The 16,282-nt window shown below is 39.2% G+C and overlaps 1 protein-coding gene across 1 annotated transcript; it reads right to left on the bottom strand.

Moving 5' to 3' along the window:
* Nucleotides 1-272: 272 nt before the first annotated feature.
* On the bottom strand, nucleotides 273-3,872 carry LOC122012358 (probable pectate lyase 8). Its single transcript, XM_042568877.1, has 7 exons — nucleotides 3,694-3,872; nucleotides 3,445-3,522; nucleotides 3,023-3,088; nucleotides 1,600-2,242; nucleotides 1,162-1,265; nucleotides 943-1,081; nucleotides 273-844 (listed from the first exon to the last, which is right to left on the bottom strand). Exons 1-7 carry the CDS (start codon nucleotides 3,819-3,821, stop codon nucleotides 623-625), a joined length of 1,380 nt encoding a protein of 459 aa, XP_042424811.1. The 5' UTR covers nucleotides 3,822-3,872; the 3' UTR covers nucleotides 273-622.
* Nucleotides 3,873-16,282: the final 12,410 nt, after the last annotated feature.

The raw sequence follows: 16,282 nt of genomic DNA, 5'->3' as shown, positions 1-16,282 counted from the left end.
GCTTGTGTTAGTTGAGGACTTTGCACTTTGTTATGTGGTGTAGAATATCCTATTTCAACTACTTCATTTAGTGTTTCGGTGACTGGTATCAGCAATTTTACAGACTCGTTGTGTTTCATCATTTTAACCTGTTAAAAGTTTGCAAGGACATTGTAGATTATCAGGGATGAACTTATTTCGGTTGTTCTTCCAGACCTTTCAGGGAGGTATGCCCTACTGTATTTCTTTTAGCAACAATTTCATTTGTTTTTTAAATTTGGGTAGGTCAATAGTTCACCAAAGTTTCCCCATTTTCTTCACCAAATCATCAAGACAGACGGCCATCTCGCCACCTACATTTTCATATATGTATATTTGTTTTTCCAACTGAAGAGAAACATAAACCTATAGATGGCTCATCACATATTGGAGGAGAACACACTTGTGTATATAGCATACTATTCAGGTAGAAATTATGCATATGGAGCTAAAATAGTATAGGTAAGAAGTCGAACAACACAACGCTTCCGCCGAGCTTATCCTTTAGAGCTGGCGGAGGTTGGGTGGATATGTAACTGCTAACAGTGTCATTAAAATATGACACTGAAGAATAATTTCCATCCTACTGATGCGTGGAATTGTATTAGCATTGGGTCCCTTCTTGGCACGCAAGAACTCCAGCATTAGAAGTCAATGTGCCAACCAGAGAAGAAGACCTAGCTCCGAGACTGGACGCTCTTGAGTAGCTAACTGAAGCACCTGCACCAGAGGGGGTGAAAAAAGCACCATTTAGCAGCAGGTCACCTTCTGACCTCCAATTCCAGTCCTTCCATGTGCTTTCGTCTGTGTCCACTCTCTTGGTTACCTGCTTATTCAAAGCATAATGAGACAAAATCCCATGTAAGAACAAGTTTCTGAGATCACAAAATGCAGGAAATAATATTTGTAGGTTGCTTCCTGTACCTCTTTTGCAAATGGATTAGAAGGGGCAAGATATCGGTTGCCCTGGCTGTTGATGGTTGGATTAGCACTCCCACCAATGGCATACATTTCCCAGTGTGTATAATCGTTGTTAACCACATGAAAGTAACCATGCCTGCACCTGCAGTTTCACAAAGCAATCAACAAGTAATTTAACACAGTATATCTTAGATGTGAATTTTCCAGAAATGCAAAAACTACCTGGGCATTCTCTGAATGAGTCCCTCGCCAAAATGGTTAAATGCAATTGTAACTTGCATAGATTTGTCCCTTTCATAAGAATCACTGTGGCCCAAAAGCATAACCTGAATTCACAAAAAAATGTTCTGGTAAGAAAACTTATGAACACATTGATAAATTCAAGCAGGCTAATTATCTGAGCATTATAAAATTATAATGAAATCGCACATAGCTTTCTTCAAGATAACTGATAAATTCAATCAGGCTTATTAACTAAACAGTGAAAATATGGATGACATTGTAAATAACTTTCTTCAAAGTAACTAATCATCTTCTATACTTGTTCCTTTTTTACCTGACCTTGCATCAACCTCAAGAAGCATATAATGCATTAACCCTGTGCAATAGATCCACCGCATTAAGTTAATTTAGGGGCAACTCAAGAATGGGAATTTATACCTCATTGTGGTGGGTGAAATAACTGTTGGAGACTGTAATAGCAGTAGAGCCCATTACCGCATCAACAAGTCCATCCGCACAGTTGGACAGAGAGCAATGGTCCACCCAGACATGGCTAGAACCAAAGATGGAAATTGCATCCCCATCAGCCATGGTTCTCCATCCATAATGGGAAGGAGAACTGCGAACCATAGCATTTCCAGTGGGTTTGCAGTCATGGATGTGGAGCCCATGGATGATGACATTGGAGATATATTGGATGGTAATGCAAGCTCCGTTGGCAATGTGGACATTTCTACCACGTCCATCAATTGTCTTAAAACTGTTCATGATAAGCTCCTCCTTGAGTGTGATCACCATGTCCTGCTTAAAAGTGATCCAGAGGGGTTCATCCTGGATGACTGCATATCTGAGTGTTCCTGGCCGTGGATTCACAGGATCATCATCGCCAGAGTCGGTCACCACATAGAAATTTCCATCCCGGCCACCAATGGCATTTCGACCAAAGCCAATCCCACAATCAGCAAGTCTTTTCCGATTGTTGTGCCAGTCAGGATCACACCGCCAGCAATCATCAATTGGGTTGCCTGTGCCACATGACAGGTAAGCAAGAGACCTGCGAGCTGTGTTGTTTCTTATGGACCTGATGAAATAAGTTCCACATCAAATTGTTGTTAACATTCTCATCCCTACTAATGGAGACGATGGAGCATTTGATAAATGCCAGATGAACTGATAGTCCAAGAACCCAACAATAGGAAAGGAATGCTATGATTGACGAACAATCCTACAATACTTCCAAACAGGAGGAGATTAAGTGTAGAAAAGTAAGTTGACATACAAAAACAGGGGAGGAGATGATACGTGAAATTAAAAGCAAAAGTTTTAGTCTAAAAAGCACAAATAAGAATGGAAGGTAGTGGTTGAAAGTAAGCTGTAAGTGTTCTTTGGGCCCACTAGAAGTCTTGGATCATATACCAATTGCAACTTACCATGTGAGGAATTAATGGAATAAGAGAGAACATGATGCTAAAGAAGAGATGGCCATTAATGCAACACGAGATTCTAGATTGTTTTAGTTAGCAAAACCAATGGTGATAGTGATCATAATAGATATGTTTAACAGGAACAAACGGTTCTCTGTTTGTAAGTTCATCTAGCATGTAATGCAGAGCAAAATGAGGTGAATACTCGAAAACTGAAACAAAGAACGCCGGTCACCAAGCCACTATAGATTACGAACTGGACAGGTTGAGGAGATTGACCCCATGAACACAAATGATGGTTCGGTCAAATAATTGTTGCCTTTGAAGTCAAATGACCCGTGTTGATGCCGTTGATTGTATTGCATTCTCTGATTGGTTGAAGTAAATTCTATCGACTTAAGGAGAGCTGGAACTGTGGAAGGAGAGATAAATCTTACATGATGACAGTAGAAGCAACCTCGTCAGGGTAATCAACTGCGGCTTCTGCAGTTTTGGTTTTAGCCCTGGTAGAAAGCGAAGAACCAAAGGGTCAGCTCAAAATCATACAAAACTATCTTCTTGATAACCAGTAATGTCAAGCATATATAACATAAGAGATCAAGCAAGAAAACAAATACAAATGCATCTGCACCGTGCCAATTCGTAGAACGAAATTAGAGCTAAAGAAAACCCAATTGTTATCCATAAAAAGGGGAATCTCCTATGTCAAAGCAACAAACGGAAAATGGATTTAAAGTTCAATTTCATAATTTTTCTCAAAGAACAACCAAGAAAGCGAAAGCGTGGCGAAGGTGAGGGTGGTGGCAGAACTAGAGATCCGACTGCTCGAATCTCTCCTAAAACGAGGAAAGAAACTCACCTCTCTTCGATGGAAGCAGCAGCCTCCCTCGGATTGCGTGTCGCCTCCCTCAAGCTCCTCCGAGAAGTGTGGTCGCTCCTGTATAAATCCAAAGAGAGGGTTAGTGAGAACCTTCTACGGCATTTGCTTACATACTCCATGTCTTCATCAAATCTCTTATTTTACTCTACTCTAGAACATAGGAGAAGCAATCGCCGAACACCAAATCGAGTAAAGAAAACAAACAAGAGGAGAGAAAAAAAAATGCACCTCGAATCCGACGACCTCTCGCTTCCAATCCGAATCCGCCCCACTGTTCCCCCGCCCAATAGCACTATGAGCCCTAGGAGCAGCAACAGCAGCAGAGGAGCTGCAATCGACCTTGAACCCCCCGCCATTGCCGCTCACTCTTCTTGCTATAGTGCAAAAGCAGGTACTCTTGGCGGAGCGAGGACGAAGAACAACAACCGGAAGCGCCATTTTTATAGCGCTCGCCGCTCCCTTAACCACGGTTACTCGCCTTCCCTCTCTTTGCTATCACGAGTTAACTGCCGTTAACCCAGACGGCGCCTGTAGGTGCGCCGCCACAGAGGCACTTGTGCCGTCAACTAACGTTAACGGCTTCCATAGGTGCATAGCATAACCGCTTCCTTTCATCAGGGCCACGGCGTTCGCCGTTCGCTGAGATCAATACTCAAAAATACTCTTGTTATTTTACATATTTGCAAAATTACACCCCTTAATTTCGACAGAAAAGGGCCGATGTGTCAGTTGATTACTTGATTTTGAAATTTTCCTTTCATTTAAAGATTCGCCACCATGTGACGAGCATGTTGGACTTGGACGGATCAGCTTTAAAGCAAAATAAGAAAAAACAAATGCAATTTTTTTTTTTGTAATAAGGAAAAAATTTCTAAATACAATTTTAATTTTACATGCAATCTCCCTCTTCAATAAAATTTTATTTCCACTCCATATGTATAAAATTTTATTTTTTTTAAACTCCTATAATCATTATCTAATTGCCCCTTATATTTTCTAGTTACAAAAATTATAAAAATAAATATATTTTTTTAAATTCAGCACTTTAAATTATAATCGAGTATATTTTATGTTAAATTGAGCATGATTTTTTCCCTGCTTAATATAATTTCTCTTAAATTCAGCATCATTTAAATATGATCTAGTATATTTAAAAAATAATCATGCTCAATTTGATAGAAAATATATTAAATTTTAATTTAATAAATTAAATTTAAGAGTAATTATACTCATTTTTAGATTTTTTATACCTAAAAATATGAGGGTCAATTAGATAAATTAGTATCTAATTGTGTTTAGTTAGAGAGTAGAAAATTGAGCACGATTTTTTTTTATTTAATATAATTCATCCTAAATTCAACACAACATAATTTAAAGAGAATTTAATATATTTTTTATCTAATTAAATGGAAAAAATTGTACTCAATTTAATATAAAAAATATATTAGATTTAAGTTTAATATGCTAAATTTTAAAAAAATATTTATTTTTAAATTTTTTATATTTAAAAATTAATAAATTTTTTATATCTAAAAATTATGAGGGGGCACTTAGTTGAATTGATATTTATTTAATTAAGAAGTAGAAATAAAATTTGTTGGCAAATCCTGGATTTTTAGACGGTGAATGGGAGTGCAGCCAAATTTTTTTAAAAAAATATTCTGTAGGATTTAAAATTGAAATCCATAATAATTTTAAATAATAATGAGAAAAATTGGCGAATATAAATTTTTCCCTTTTGCATTTTTTTTAGACACGTAAGGCTGCCGTTTCATTAATTGTCGACATCCCATGTGGTGAATAAATCGCTGAATCAGCGCCGCATGGTGATGCATTGCGCAAATTAATTTGTCCTCCAATCTTGTTGCAGCTTCACCCAAACCTACCTTGACACGTACACGAGTGCGGAGCCCCTTGGGGCCACCAGGCAACCGACAAGGGACTCAATGCCTGAATTGATCGAATAACAGATTCTGTGTACTTTTCCTTAATTTTCATCATTGTGGTCCGGTTTAGAATCCAGAAATTATCTACTACAAGTTAACGAATCATAAAATTTAAGTTTTACCGGACTTATCTAATTTTTTTTATTATATCTATCTTTTTAAGAATCTTTTGGTCAGTAAATTACGGATCAGAAGATGATTTATTGATATTGATCCTTAATTTGAATGGATCCTATCTATTTAAAGATGTGATCCTAATGGATCATCCTCATTTTTTTATTATATCTGTATTGTTAAATATTAATTCGGATATATCATATTCATTATGAATCAAAATTTTGAAATATATTTATTTTAAAAAATTACTTCTTTCTCTCACTATAATATATTGAGTTGATATTTGAAGATATAAATATAATTAAGAGAATTATGAGAGCATATATAATTTGATTCCATATTATTTCAAATTTTTTAGATTCGTCAGTCGATTTTATTTGAAATTGACTCATGGAACTAGAAAGTTCAACATGAAACTAGATCATAAGTATTCATCTAATTTTTCTGATTATATTTATATTCTTAAATACAAATTATATTTTTTAATCATTGCTACATAGTACTAATGGATTTGATATGTTTATGTGACCATGAACAATAACTTTAATCGATTGATATATTATTTTAAAAAACGATTAAAAATTTTTCTATGATCAAAATTTTGCTATTCTAATACAGTATATCAAGTTAATGTTTAAGGATAATCAAGAGAACTAGACGAATGTATTTGTCTAGTTCTCTTAATTATATCCATGCCATCAAACATCATTTCTATACGTCGTATTGATAACAATAATATTTTGAACACGAATGAAGAGCTCAAAATGATATAAAACAAGGTCATATATACTCGTCTAATTTTCATGATTATATCCATGTCCTCAAATATCAATTCGATATACTATATTAAGAATTGAAAATTTTTTATCATAAATGGCCAGAGTGTAGTAATTAATTAAAAATCTTATTTTGTTCATAATCTACTGAATCGATTGCTACATTCAGCGAGTGAAAGCCAATGAGCAAAGGGATAAAATGAGTATTAGGTATACAATTTAAACATTTCAAAGTTGCCTATGCAATTTGAATAATACAAGACTTAAACTATGTGGTGTAGTAATTTATCGAATTATCTATCTAGATCGGGAGACCATGAAAATGGTTTATACTAGATAAGTAGTAAGAGTCAGGCTCTCAATCATTTTATTCTAATATTTAGTAGATGGCATAAGGTGAAAAATTGCATTTAATTTATTTCATATTTTAAGATGAAAATATTCATTCTATCTTCATTAAAATTATTATTTTAATACTAAAATATAATAAAACCAGTGAACTGGCTAATAAAAATAATATGTTGGTTAAATAGTTTGAGTTGAGTAAATTGAGAAAATCAATTAGGCCATTCAAATCTAATAACTAAGTAAATTGATTGGATCAAATAGGATGATCAATTTAGGTGCTAAGATTAGACTAATTAGGTTGAGCAAATCAATTAAGTTGATTGAGTTGGTCAATCAAATAAGACACACTAATTAGGTTAATACTATTAATCGAGTTAATATGTGTATTTTGATGATAAGATTGATTGAGTTAGGTAGAATGATTTGGCCAAATCAATTATGTTAATCAACCTAGGTAGAATGATTTGGCCAAATCAATTATGTTAATCAACCCTAATGGATGAACATCCAATAATGAATTGATCAAAGCACATGCGTCCAACAAATGGTCTAAATTGGACGTTTCTAATATATTAAATAGACTCTACAAATAAAATAAACCAAACATCAAATGAATATATTAATTATATTATTATAAACAAAAATAATTACAATAAATCATTTCATTCAATCTTTTCTTTTATTTCACTTTATTATATCTCACTAGAATAACAAATTTACTCGATAAAGGGATCGGTACAATCCCACAAAAATTTCCCACTAATTATGAAAGTAAATTTAGAAGTCAGGTGACCGTTCATATAATGATTCAACGATGCTAGTAATTCAAATACGAGAGGTAAATTTCTTATATTCCATGCATTTTGAATCCTGAGTACACGAGAGCCCAAAATGTGTTTACCTCAGGGCGTTAGACCTGCCCACGAGTTGGACCCTAATCGGATATAGCCTATATTCGTAACCAGGTTAACAAGTTGATTACCCGTTGACCCAGGTTATGGGGTTGAATAGTCCCCTTAGGACGGTTTAGTGGTTAACACATGAAATGTTGTCACCATGAGACCTGAGATTCAAATCTCGACATAGTCGAGGTAAATACCTTCCTCATGCGTCAGTTATTATTCTAAAGACTTAGTAGTTATCCGTGATTTACCTCCTCTGTGTTGACTCTAGAACAGGTTGACGTGGGAATTGAGAATGAGCATAGTCATCTTTTACCACCAAATTATGGATTTGAATTGTAATAGTCTAACAAGATGCTAGGCTAGTTAAGGATCAGGGTTCCCGTTAAAAAGAAATTTGTTAGGGTTGGAATTCGAATTCAGATCTCTAGATGAGACCTAAGTATTGTAACTAACTGCACTCCAACTATTCATGTTTTTTTCATGGTAGTTTCTTTTTTTAGGATAATAATTTTAAACTATGACGTATCATAATAAATTGTGAATCAAACTATGAACTAGTGTTTCAGAAGTAGGAATGAACTGTAATTATTTTAGATAGTTAAACTTAAAGATCTAAGTTATTAGGAATCGTTGAATCGGTAATTTTAAACCGTCGAATGGTCGAACAATGGTCGATCTATCTACAGCGCGCAGCAAATTGACCCCGGCGCCCACTTTCTCGCCATCATAACCGTCTCTGACGCCGCAATCACCGTGCGTTCCACGGCACGCCCTGCGGTGCATTCTGCCGCTGCATTTTGTCTTTCGTGTCTCACCTTCGCTCCCCGACACACTCTGCCTTCGCATTTCTCTGTTGTCGCATTCTACATTTTGTCACCGCCATTTCCACTGTGGGGTGCCGCGTTCCCCTGCCTTGTCTCTCTGCCCACCTCATCCACTGTGACCATGTCCATCGCTGCTCAGCGCTTCTGGGTGGGGCCGAGGCAACGGCAAAAGGATGCGGGTTGCGGTGACCACCAAGGGCACAGCATTAAGCTAAAAAAACACTGGAATCTATCGCAAACGGGAGAGGAAATCAATTCCATTAAGATCGAAGTTATTGGGAAGGACAAGTGGAATTGGCTGTGAGGTGACGCAAGAACAGCAAGTAGGCGTTGTAGCAGGACTGCTCACCTCACTTTTTCATGATCATGCCTCGCACATGCAAATCTTCAGCTCCGTAATAAAACCAACCATGTGCTTTCAATGTGTCTACAAGGACTAAGCATCCACCCTACGAAAATTTTAAATAAAGATTAAAGAAAATGGAGAAAACTTGGCAATTTATCAAAATCTTGTCATGGTCGTCGAACATCCATGCAAATGGGTTGGTCCCAAAAGTTGCGTACTTTACTATCTTTCAATTAGAATGCATATGAGGTGTTTGCAAAAATGCATGTGTTGAGGAACACCTATCATGCTTCATACTAACTCGGGACTTAGCCAAGCATGATGAACATGCATATGGCCATATGGGTTGTTTGCATCTTTGCATGTGTACATATCTCGGGCAACAACGAACCATGGGGCTATCTTGCTCGCATCTTTTAACAAATGCAAAAACATTGACAGTTGGCCGAGGTGGAGACAAAACCTTACCTCATGCACCTTGATATCCGTTTCTAATATCCATGTCAATGTCAAGTGCATTTTGGCAGAGTTCATAATGTCCATCAAACTATAGTTAGTCTCACGGATGGATATAATAAGGTAGAAAGTCAAAAATTTCATATCGAATGACCAAAATATTTATGTTTATATTAAGAGGAGATGATCATGTTATTACCTCCCATTCATCTCTTTTTCATCCCTTATTTCTATACATCATACACTTCTTATATTTTTACTTATACTTAAAAATTATCCCCGGATACAATTGGTATCTATATAAATATTAATTTTAATAAATTTTAAAATTAATTTTTAGATGATGTAAAATGTCTCAATCCGTATATGATCTATTCATGTAAAATACCACTGTATTATAATAAAATATTCGGTGTGATTTATATATTTGTATTTTATAAGGAGCTTGATATTAGGTCGTTTGTTATATATATATATATATATATATATATATATATATATCAGATTTCATCTGCTGCGGTGCGTTTGGCGCGGTTTCATGCGGTTTCGTCCACGTCAGCACGGCAAGCACGTGAATCAAAACAAAAGTCAGCTAGCGAAAAAAAATGCACCGAAGTGATTTCCTCTGAGCCGTTCCCCAAGCCACCTCCTCAGCCCTAGCAGAAGCTCCGCGTTCCGCCGTCACAAGCTCTCTCCCTCGCCGCGAGCGCTGCTCTCTCCCTCGCGAGCTCTCTCTCCCTCGCGAGCTCTCACCCTCGCCGAGCTCTGCTCTCTCCCTCGTCGAGTGCTGCTCTCTTCCTCTCGAGCTCTCTCCCTCACTGAGCTCTGCTCTCTCCCCTCTCTTGCCGCCGCCGCAAGTCCCCTCCTACCTAAGCGAGTCCGCGACCGACCTCTCCCCCTCCTGTCGCCAGCCCTAGCAGAAGCGCCGAGCTCTCCCTCCTCTCTTCGCGAGGAAAATCCTTCTCCGATAAAAGTGGATCGCTTAACAGCATTGGTAAAAGACTGAAAACGTTTGTGAGCATTGCATATTTGCATTTAAGTTTATGGTGTGCTTTCTTCAGAGTTCATCCTTGCTGTTTGAACTTCAGTTCATCTGCTTTTTTATGTTGTACATATTTTTACATACTGCTGCCAAATCTCATGTTTTGATTGCCAGTGTAACTATAACCAGAAAACTCATGTTGGACAACAACAATTATGAATATTGAACTGTTACTTGGACAACAAAGCTTCAACTGGACGATATGATACCATGTTTTTTACTTGAACTGTTACTTGGACGATATGATGTAATTGATTTGATCAAATGAATTAGAACCATCATCTAATTTTACTGGTTCTCCATTGCACTTCAAATATGTGTTAATTGATATTGATGGACTGCCAGATCATCAATATATAGTGAACAAGGTGTCAAATGTCAGCAACATCCACATTTTCAAATTTGGTTCTCCATTGCACTTCAAAAAGACTTTTTGTATTGATTATTTTGAACTTTTTCATTGAATTTATTGTGGCATAATTTTATCTAACGGCATATGCATATTGCTATATTCATGTCTAGTAATTGCTTAGTCTTATTTAGTCTTAAGTATTTTCTAATGGATGTAGGTTGACAATGGTTACTGCAAGGATGGAAAGGATGCATCACTCATGTCCTCTCATTATGGATGCACTAATAATATTCTTCAAATGTAGTTTGCCATGGTTGTGGTTAAAAGTTACTTGATCCGGATGCAACTGACGGGAGCTAAATTTCACAAGCAAAGTTTACTAATGTAGCAAAGGATTCATGTTGCATTCCATAGCTCTAGTCTCCTACACTTAGTTATCGTACTAGATGATGTGTTATTCCTAGTTAGGCCATGTATTGTATTACAGTTGTTCAGACTTTTTGCTGTACTAATTTGGTGTCTGGTAAATTCTGTTTCTTTAGTGAAGACAAGTAATTCTAAATTAAGATTGATGGGAAGATACTTTTGTTTTGTTACAAGATTATTGATTTCAAACTCACATGCTGTATAGATTTCGAGTAATATTGCACCAAACATGACTAAGTTTGTAAAGGTGTAAAGATCAAATTTTGCCTTCTCCATTTGCATTGCCAGGCCATTGGACAAAAATGAACAACATTTTTAGAATGTTAAGCTGTTGTCAGGTGAGTCATGAAAGTTTTTTATTTTTATTTTTTCTCTTTTTATTTGGTCGAAAGGGACTTAAAATGATGCTAGTCAATGGCCAATGACCAATCTTGATGCTAGTCTTCGAAAAGGCTCATCATATTCTGAATGTTTTACAAAATGTTAACTGAGAGGCTCTAAAACTAGGACATTGGATCGGTCTGTTGACCGATCCAGCGATACTCTGGTTGTCTGGATCGGTCGGCAGACCGATCGAGTGATACATGAGTCACCTGATCGGTCTCGTGACCGATCACGAACCACACAGAAAGTTTCTGTGGGTTATCTGATCGGTCTGTGGACTGATAAGAAAGAAGCACTGGGATGCGCTGGGACTCAAAGCGCTAGGGGGGATCGGTCTGTGGACCGATCCACCCATAGGCTGATCGGTCCACAGACCGATCAGACACTTCCCAGACCGATCAGGATGAGTCCTGATCGGTCCAGAGAGCTATGGTGGTTTAGTGCCAAATACCTGTACACTAAGAAAGAGAAGTAACAAACTACAAGTAGAAGGCAAGATAAATGATGTCGAAGTAGGAAAGAACTGATCACCTCATTCTTTCCAACAAATGTAATGGTTCTAAACCTGCAACAAGAGGGACTCTAATTGTACAATATTAAATGTTAAATTACCATGCAGAAGTATGTCAAATACATTGATTCAACTCTGTCAAATACATTGATTCAACTAATAAAAAAGTCTACTGTCAAATACATTCATCCAATTAAATAAAAAAGTCTACCATAAATTACATTCATCCAACTAAATAAAGAAGTCTACCGATTAATCACTAATATTAACAGAGTCAATTTTTTTTTTAATCTCTTCACACATCTCGGCGATCTTAGCTGCATTACGACGATATTCATTAGCTAAATCTAGCTGGCTTTTTATCAACTTCGCTAGTTCTTCAGTCTGCTTCATTTTTTCACCAGAACTTGAGGATGGAGTTGAAGTTGAACCCAAAGTTGAGCTTGAACATTTTTGGAAAGTAGGGGCAAAGAAACCATGTTGTCTCTCCTTGTATGAACTAAAATCTCTTAATGCTTCCTCTTTACTCAGATATGAGCTATGCAATGCACCGCTATATCTGTTAACTTGAGTATGAGTTTCTTCCCAACTATCATAAACACCGGGATTCCGTCCAACAAAAACTACATATGTTTTTCCCTACATTACAATTAATAAACATTTCAAAAATAAATGCTAATCTTATAATACAGATTTTGAAATTCAAATAGGAAGCAAAAATCAAATCAAATGGCTAACCATTTGAGTAATGAAATCCAGCTACGGCATCAACCTATTTAATTCAATATAAAAGTTAAAATTCCATGAATCAAACATATTGCAAACAAATAGAGAATTACATAATCCAAATATAATTTCCATCTGATTCTGTTAAGTGTTCCATCTATCTTAACCTACTTGAACATTATTCATTGCACTTGTAATAACTTTGTCAAGTAACCAACACATGCACACTTGAGAAATCATATTAGTAACCACACAATATAGTCTGTCTTAAATTTTTAACCAAACATCAAGACTAGTTAGTTGAACTCGACCACTTGTGTGTGATTGTATCAAAGATCATCCTAATTTCTTAGTTTCTCCAAGTATCACTTAATTGATCGAACTCGACCACTTAGGGAACAATTGCATCAACATGTATAATCTTCCTTGAGTAGTATAAGGATTCTATCTATACCAATTTTGAAAAATTATTATTCAAACATTATGCTAAGTGTCAAAAATTATTATTCGACCACTATATATACATACATAGCAGAATCTGATGCGATTTTTGAAAATCTGAAACAATCACTTTAATTCCATGTCACAGGAAAAAAAATCATCAGATGAACTGAAGTTCAAACAGCAAGGATGAACTCTGAAGAAAGCACACCATAAACTTAAATGCAAATATGCAATGCTCACAAACGTTTTCAGTCTTTTACCAACGCTGTTAAGCGATCCACTTTTACCGGAGAAGGATTTTCCTCGCGAAGAGAGGAGGGAGAGCTCGGCGCTTCTGCTAGGGCTGGCGGTAGGAGGGGGAGAGGTCGGTCGCGGACTCGCTTAGGCAGGAGGGGACTCGCGACGGCAGAAGGAGAGGGGAGAGAGCAGAGCTCGGCGAGGGAGAGAGATCGCGAGGAAGAGAATAGCGCTCGGCGAGGGAGAGAGCAGAGCTCGGCGAGGGTGAGAGCTCGCGAGGAAGAGAGTAGCGCTCGGCGAGGGAGAGAGCAGAGCTCGGCGAGGGTGAGAGCTCGCGAGGGAGAGAGCAGCGCTCGCGGCGAGGGAGAGAGCTTGTGACGGCGGAATGCGGAGCTTCTGCTAGGGTTGAGGAGGTGGCTCGCGGAACGACTCAGAGGAAATCACTTCGGTGCGTTTTTTTTCGCTAGCTGACTTTTGTTTTGATTCACGCGCTTGCCGTGCTGACGTGGACGGAACCGCACGAAACCGCACCAAACGCACCGCAGCAGATGAAATCTGTATATATATATATATATGTTGTTCTCCTGCGCGGTGCGCACAGTGCGCGACTGTGCGCGTCGCGCAGGAGATAGCTTTGTTTTTTTTTATTTTTTTATTTTTTTTAATATTTTAAATTAAAAAAATCAATTAAAAAAATTAATATTTTCTTATATAAATTCTTAATACATTAATATATCTCCTTAACATATTACAATACTCAATAAATACTTAAATTAATTTTATTTTAATTTTTTTTTAAAACCAAACACTATAATTTGATTGGGAAGTCTGAACCCTATAGGTAAAATCTAAAAAAAATAGCTTTGATACTATAACCCAAAGTCTGAATCCTAAAAATAAAATTTTTAAAAAATATTTTAATTATTTATTTTAATTCAAAAATTTTAAAAAAAATTTAAAAAAACTAAAATCACTGATATCCTGCGCGCACACAGTCACGTACTGTGCAGACGCGCAGGATATCAAATTCCTCTATATATATTGATCCGGTGGTAAAAGCCCGGGACCCCCTAACGAGGGGTCAACGCCACGTGGAGGTCAAAAGGCCAGGTGGTCTGTCGAAGAAGGGTGAGCCGACCGTACTCATGAGAAAAGGGCAAGCCGATCGGTCTGCCAGTAAATATCTGATAGTAAAAGGCGCCCTGACAGGGATCGGGGTTCCGACGCTCAATGAAACAATAGCTAAGAGCCGAGCGGAAGGCCTAAGAGAAGGTGACATACTGCTAACAGTCCTTACGTAGCACCCGCCCGGAAGTCTCCCCAGCATATCAATGCAAATGACAGGCGGGACGTGATGGGTGTGCCTCCCGGCCGGCGCAGGGGATGAGGGTCGTCCGGACGACGCCTTTCATCCAGCCGGCCGGACGGACGTCCCGGCCGGAGGTGGGTAAAGAAGAACAAGAACATCCTCTGACAGCCGTCAAGTCCTATGACTAGGCCATACTCCAAGTCTGACAATGAGGTGTTCTGCTGTCCCATCGAAGACGTGATTGGACTGTAGCAGTATGGCGTCAGGTAAGCACTCTGACAAACACATACCGGGGTATGGGCTGCGGACACGTACGCGCCTCGGTGGGCGTGTAGAGGCTCTTTCACCGCAGGTACGCGTTCTACAAGCTTTGAAGCTGCTTTTTCCACCACTTGCTTGCCTGACTTGAGCGTCGGAGGGTCGCCGCCGGGAACCCCTTCCCGGCCCGACTTCTGTGCAGGTTCGCCGGAGCTTCGCGAGACTAGCCGGAGGCCCACGTCATCGACTGGGAGAGCGCCACGTGCCCAGCGTCCGTTGAGTCAGCGTTCGGACAGGATCAATTTGGCGCCGTCTGTGGGAACGCTCCTGCATCCGATCGGAAGCAATGGACGAGGCTGGACGACAACACATGGTGACGCTTTCGAACGAGGAACTCGACGCTCTAATCGAGATAAGGGCCGCCAAACTCGTGGAGCAAAAACAGAAAGCCACAGCCGAGCGGCCGGAGTAGCAAGCAACATCAGCGTCTGGTGGTCGAGCGGAAGCACCACCGGCCACTGTTGCATTTCATCGAGCCCTATTCCGCACCAGCTCATAGAGATAGGGGATCTTCTTCGGATGAGATGCCTAGACGAGATGACAGAAAGGGGAAAGCCCCCCGAGCGGACGCATCACCCGAGAGGATTAATCGCCAATTTTCAGAGGTTATTCTGAGAAATCCTCTGCCGAAGCACTATGTGCCTCCGACGATCGGCGAGTATAATGGGACAACCGACCCAGATGATCATCTGGGTAAGTTCGATAGCACAGCTACTCTCCATCAATACACAGATGGAGTAAAGTGCTGAGTTTTTCTTACTACTCTCTCGGGATCGGCTCAACGGTGGTTTCGGAGGCTGCCGGACGGATCCATCACAAGCTTCAAGGACTTCCGAACGGTCTTCCTCCACCATTTTGCGAGCAGTCGGCGCTACCAGAAAATGAGCGTGAGCCTGTTCGCCATCAAGCAAGAAGCCCGTGAATCGCTCCGAGCTTACATCCAGCGGTTCAACAAAGTGGCGATGGACATTCCAACGGCCACTTCGGAAACCATGATGAATGCCTTCACACAAGGCCTAGTGGATGGGGATTTTTTCCGATCACTCATCCGAAAGCCGCCCCGAGATTACGATCACATGCTACACCGGGCTAACGAATACATCAACGTGGAAGAAGCGCAAGCGGCCAGGAAAAAGAAAACTCCAGCCGAGCGGGCTCCTCCGGCCGAGCGGAAACAGCACGCCACTCATCAACCGCCTAGAGGACCAAGGGCTGAAGCAATCCGATCCCCCCACGCGAGGTCCCATGTGCAAGAGGTAGCTGCCGCCCGGCCCAAGCCAAAGAAGAGATGGACCCCGATGTTCTGCTCCTTCCACCGGACGGATACGCACAACACAAGGGATTGTCGAA

The sequence above is a fragment of the Zingiber officinale genome, chromosome 8A (assembly GCF_018446385.1).
Source record: "Zingiber officinale cultivar Zhangliang chromosome 8A, Zo_v1.1, whole genome shotgun sequence".
NCBI lineage: Eukaryota > Viridiplantae > Streptophyta > Magnoliopsida > Zingiberales > Zingiberaceae > Zingiber > Zingiber officinale.
Note: the sequence above shows the minus strand (reverse complement) of the source record. Positions and strands in the feature narration are given on the sequence as shown.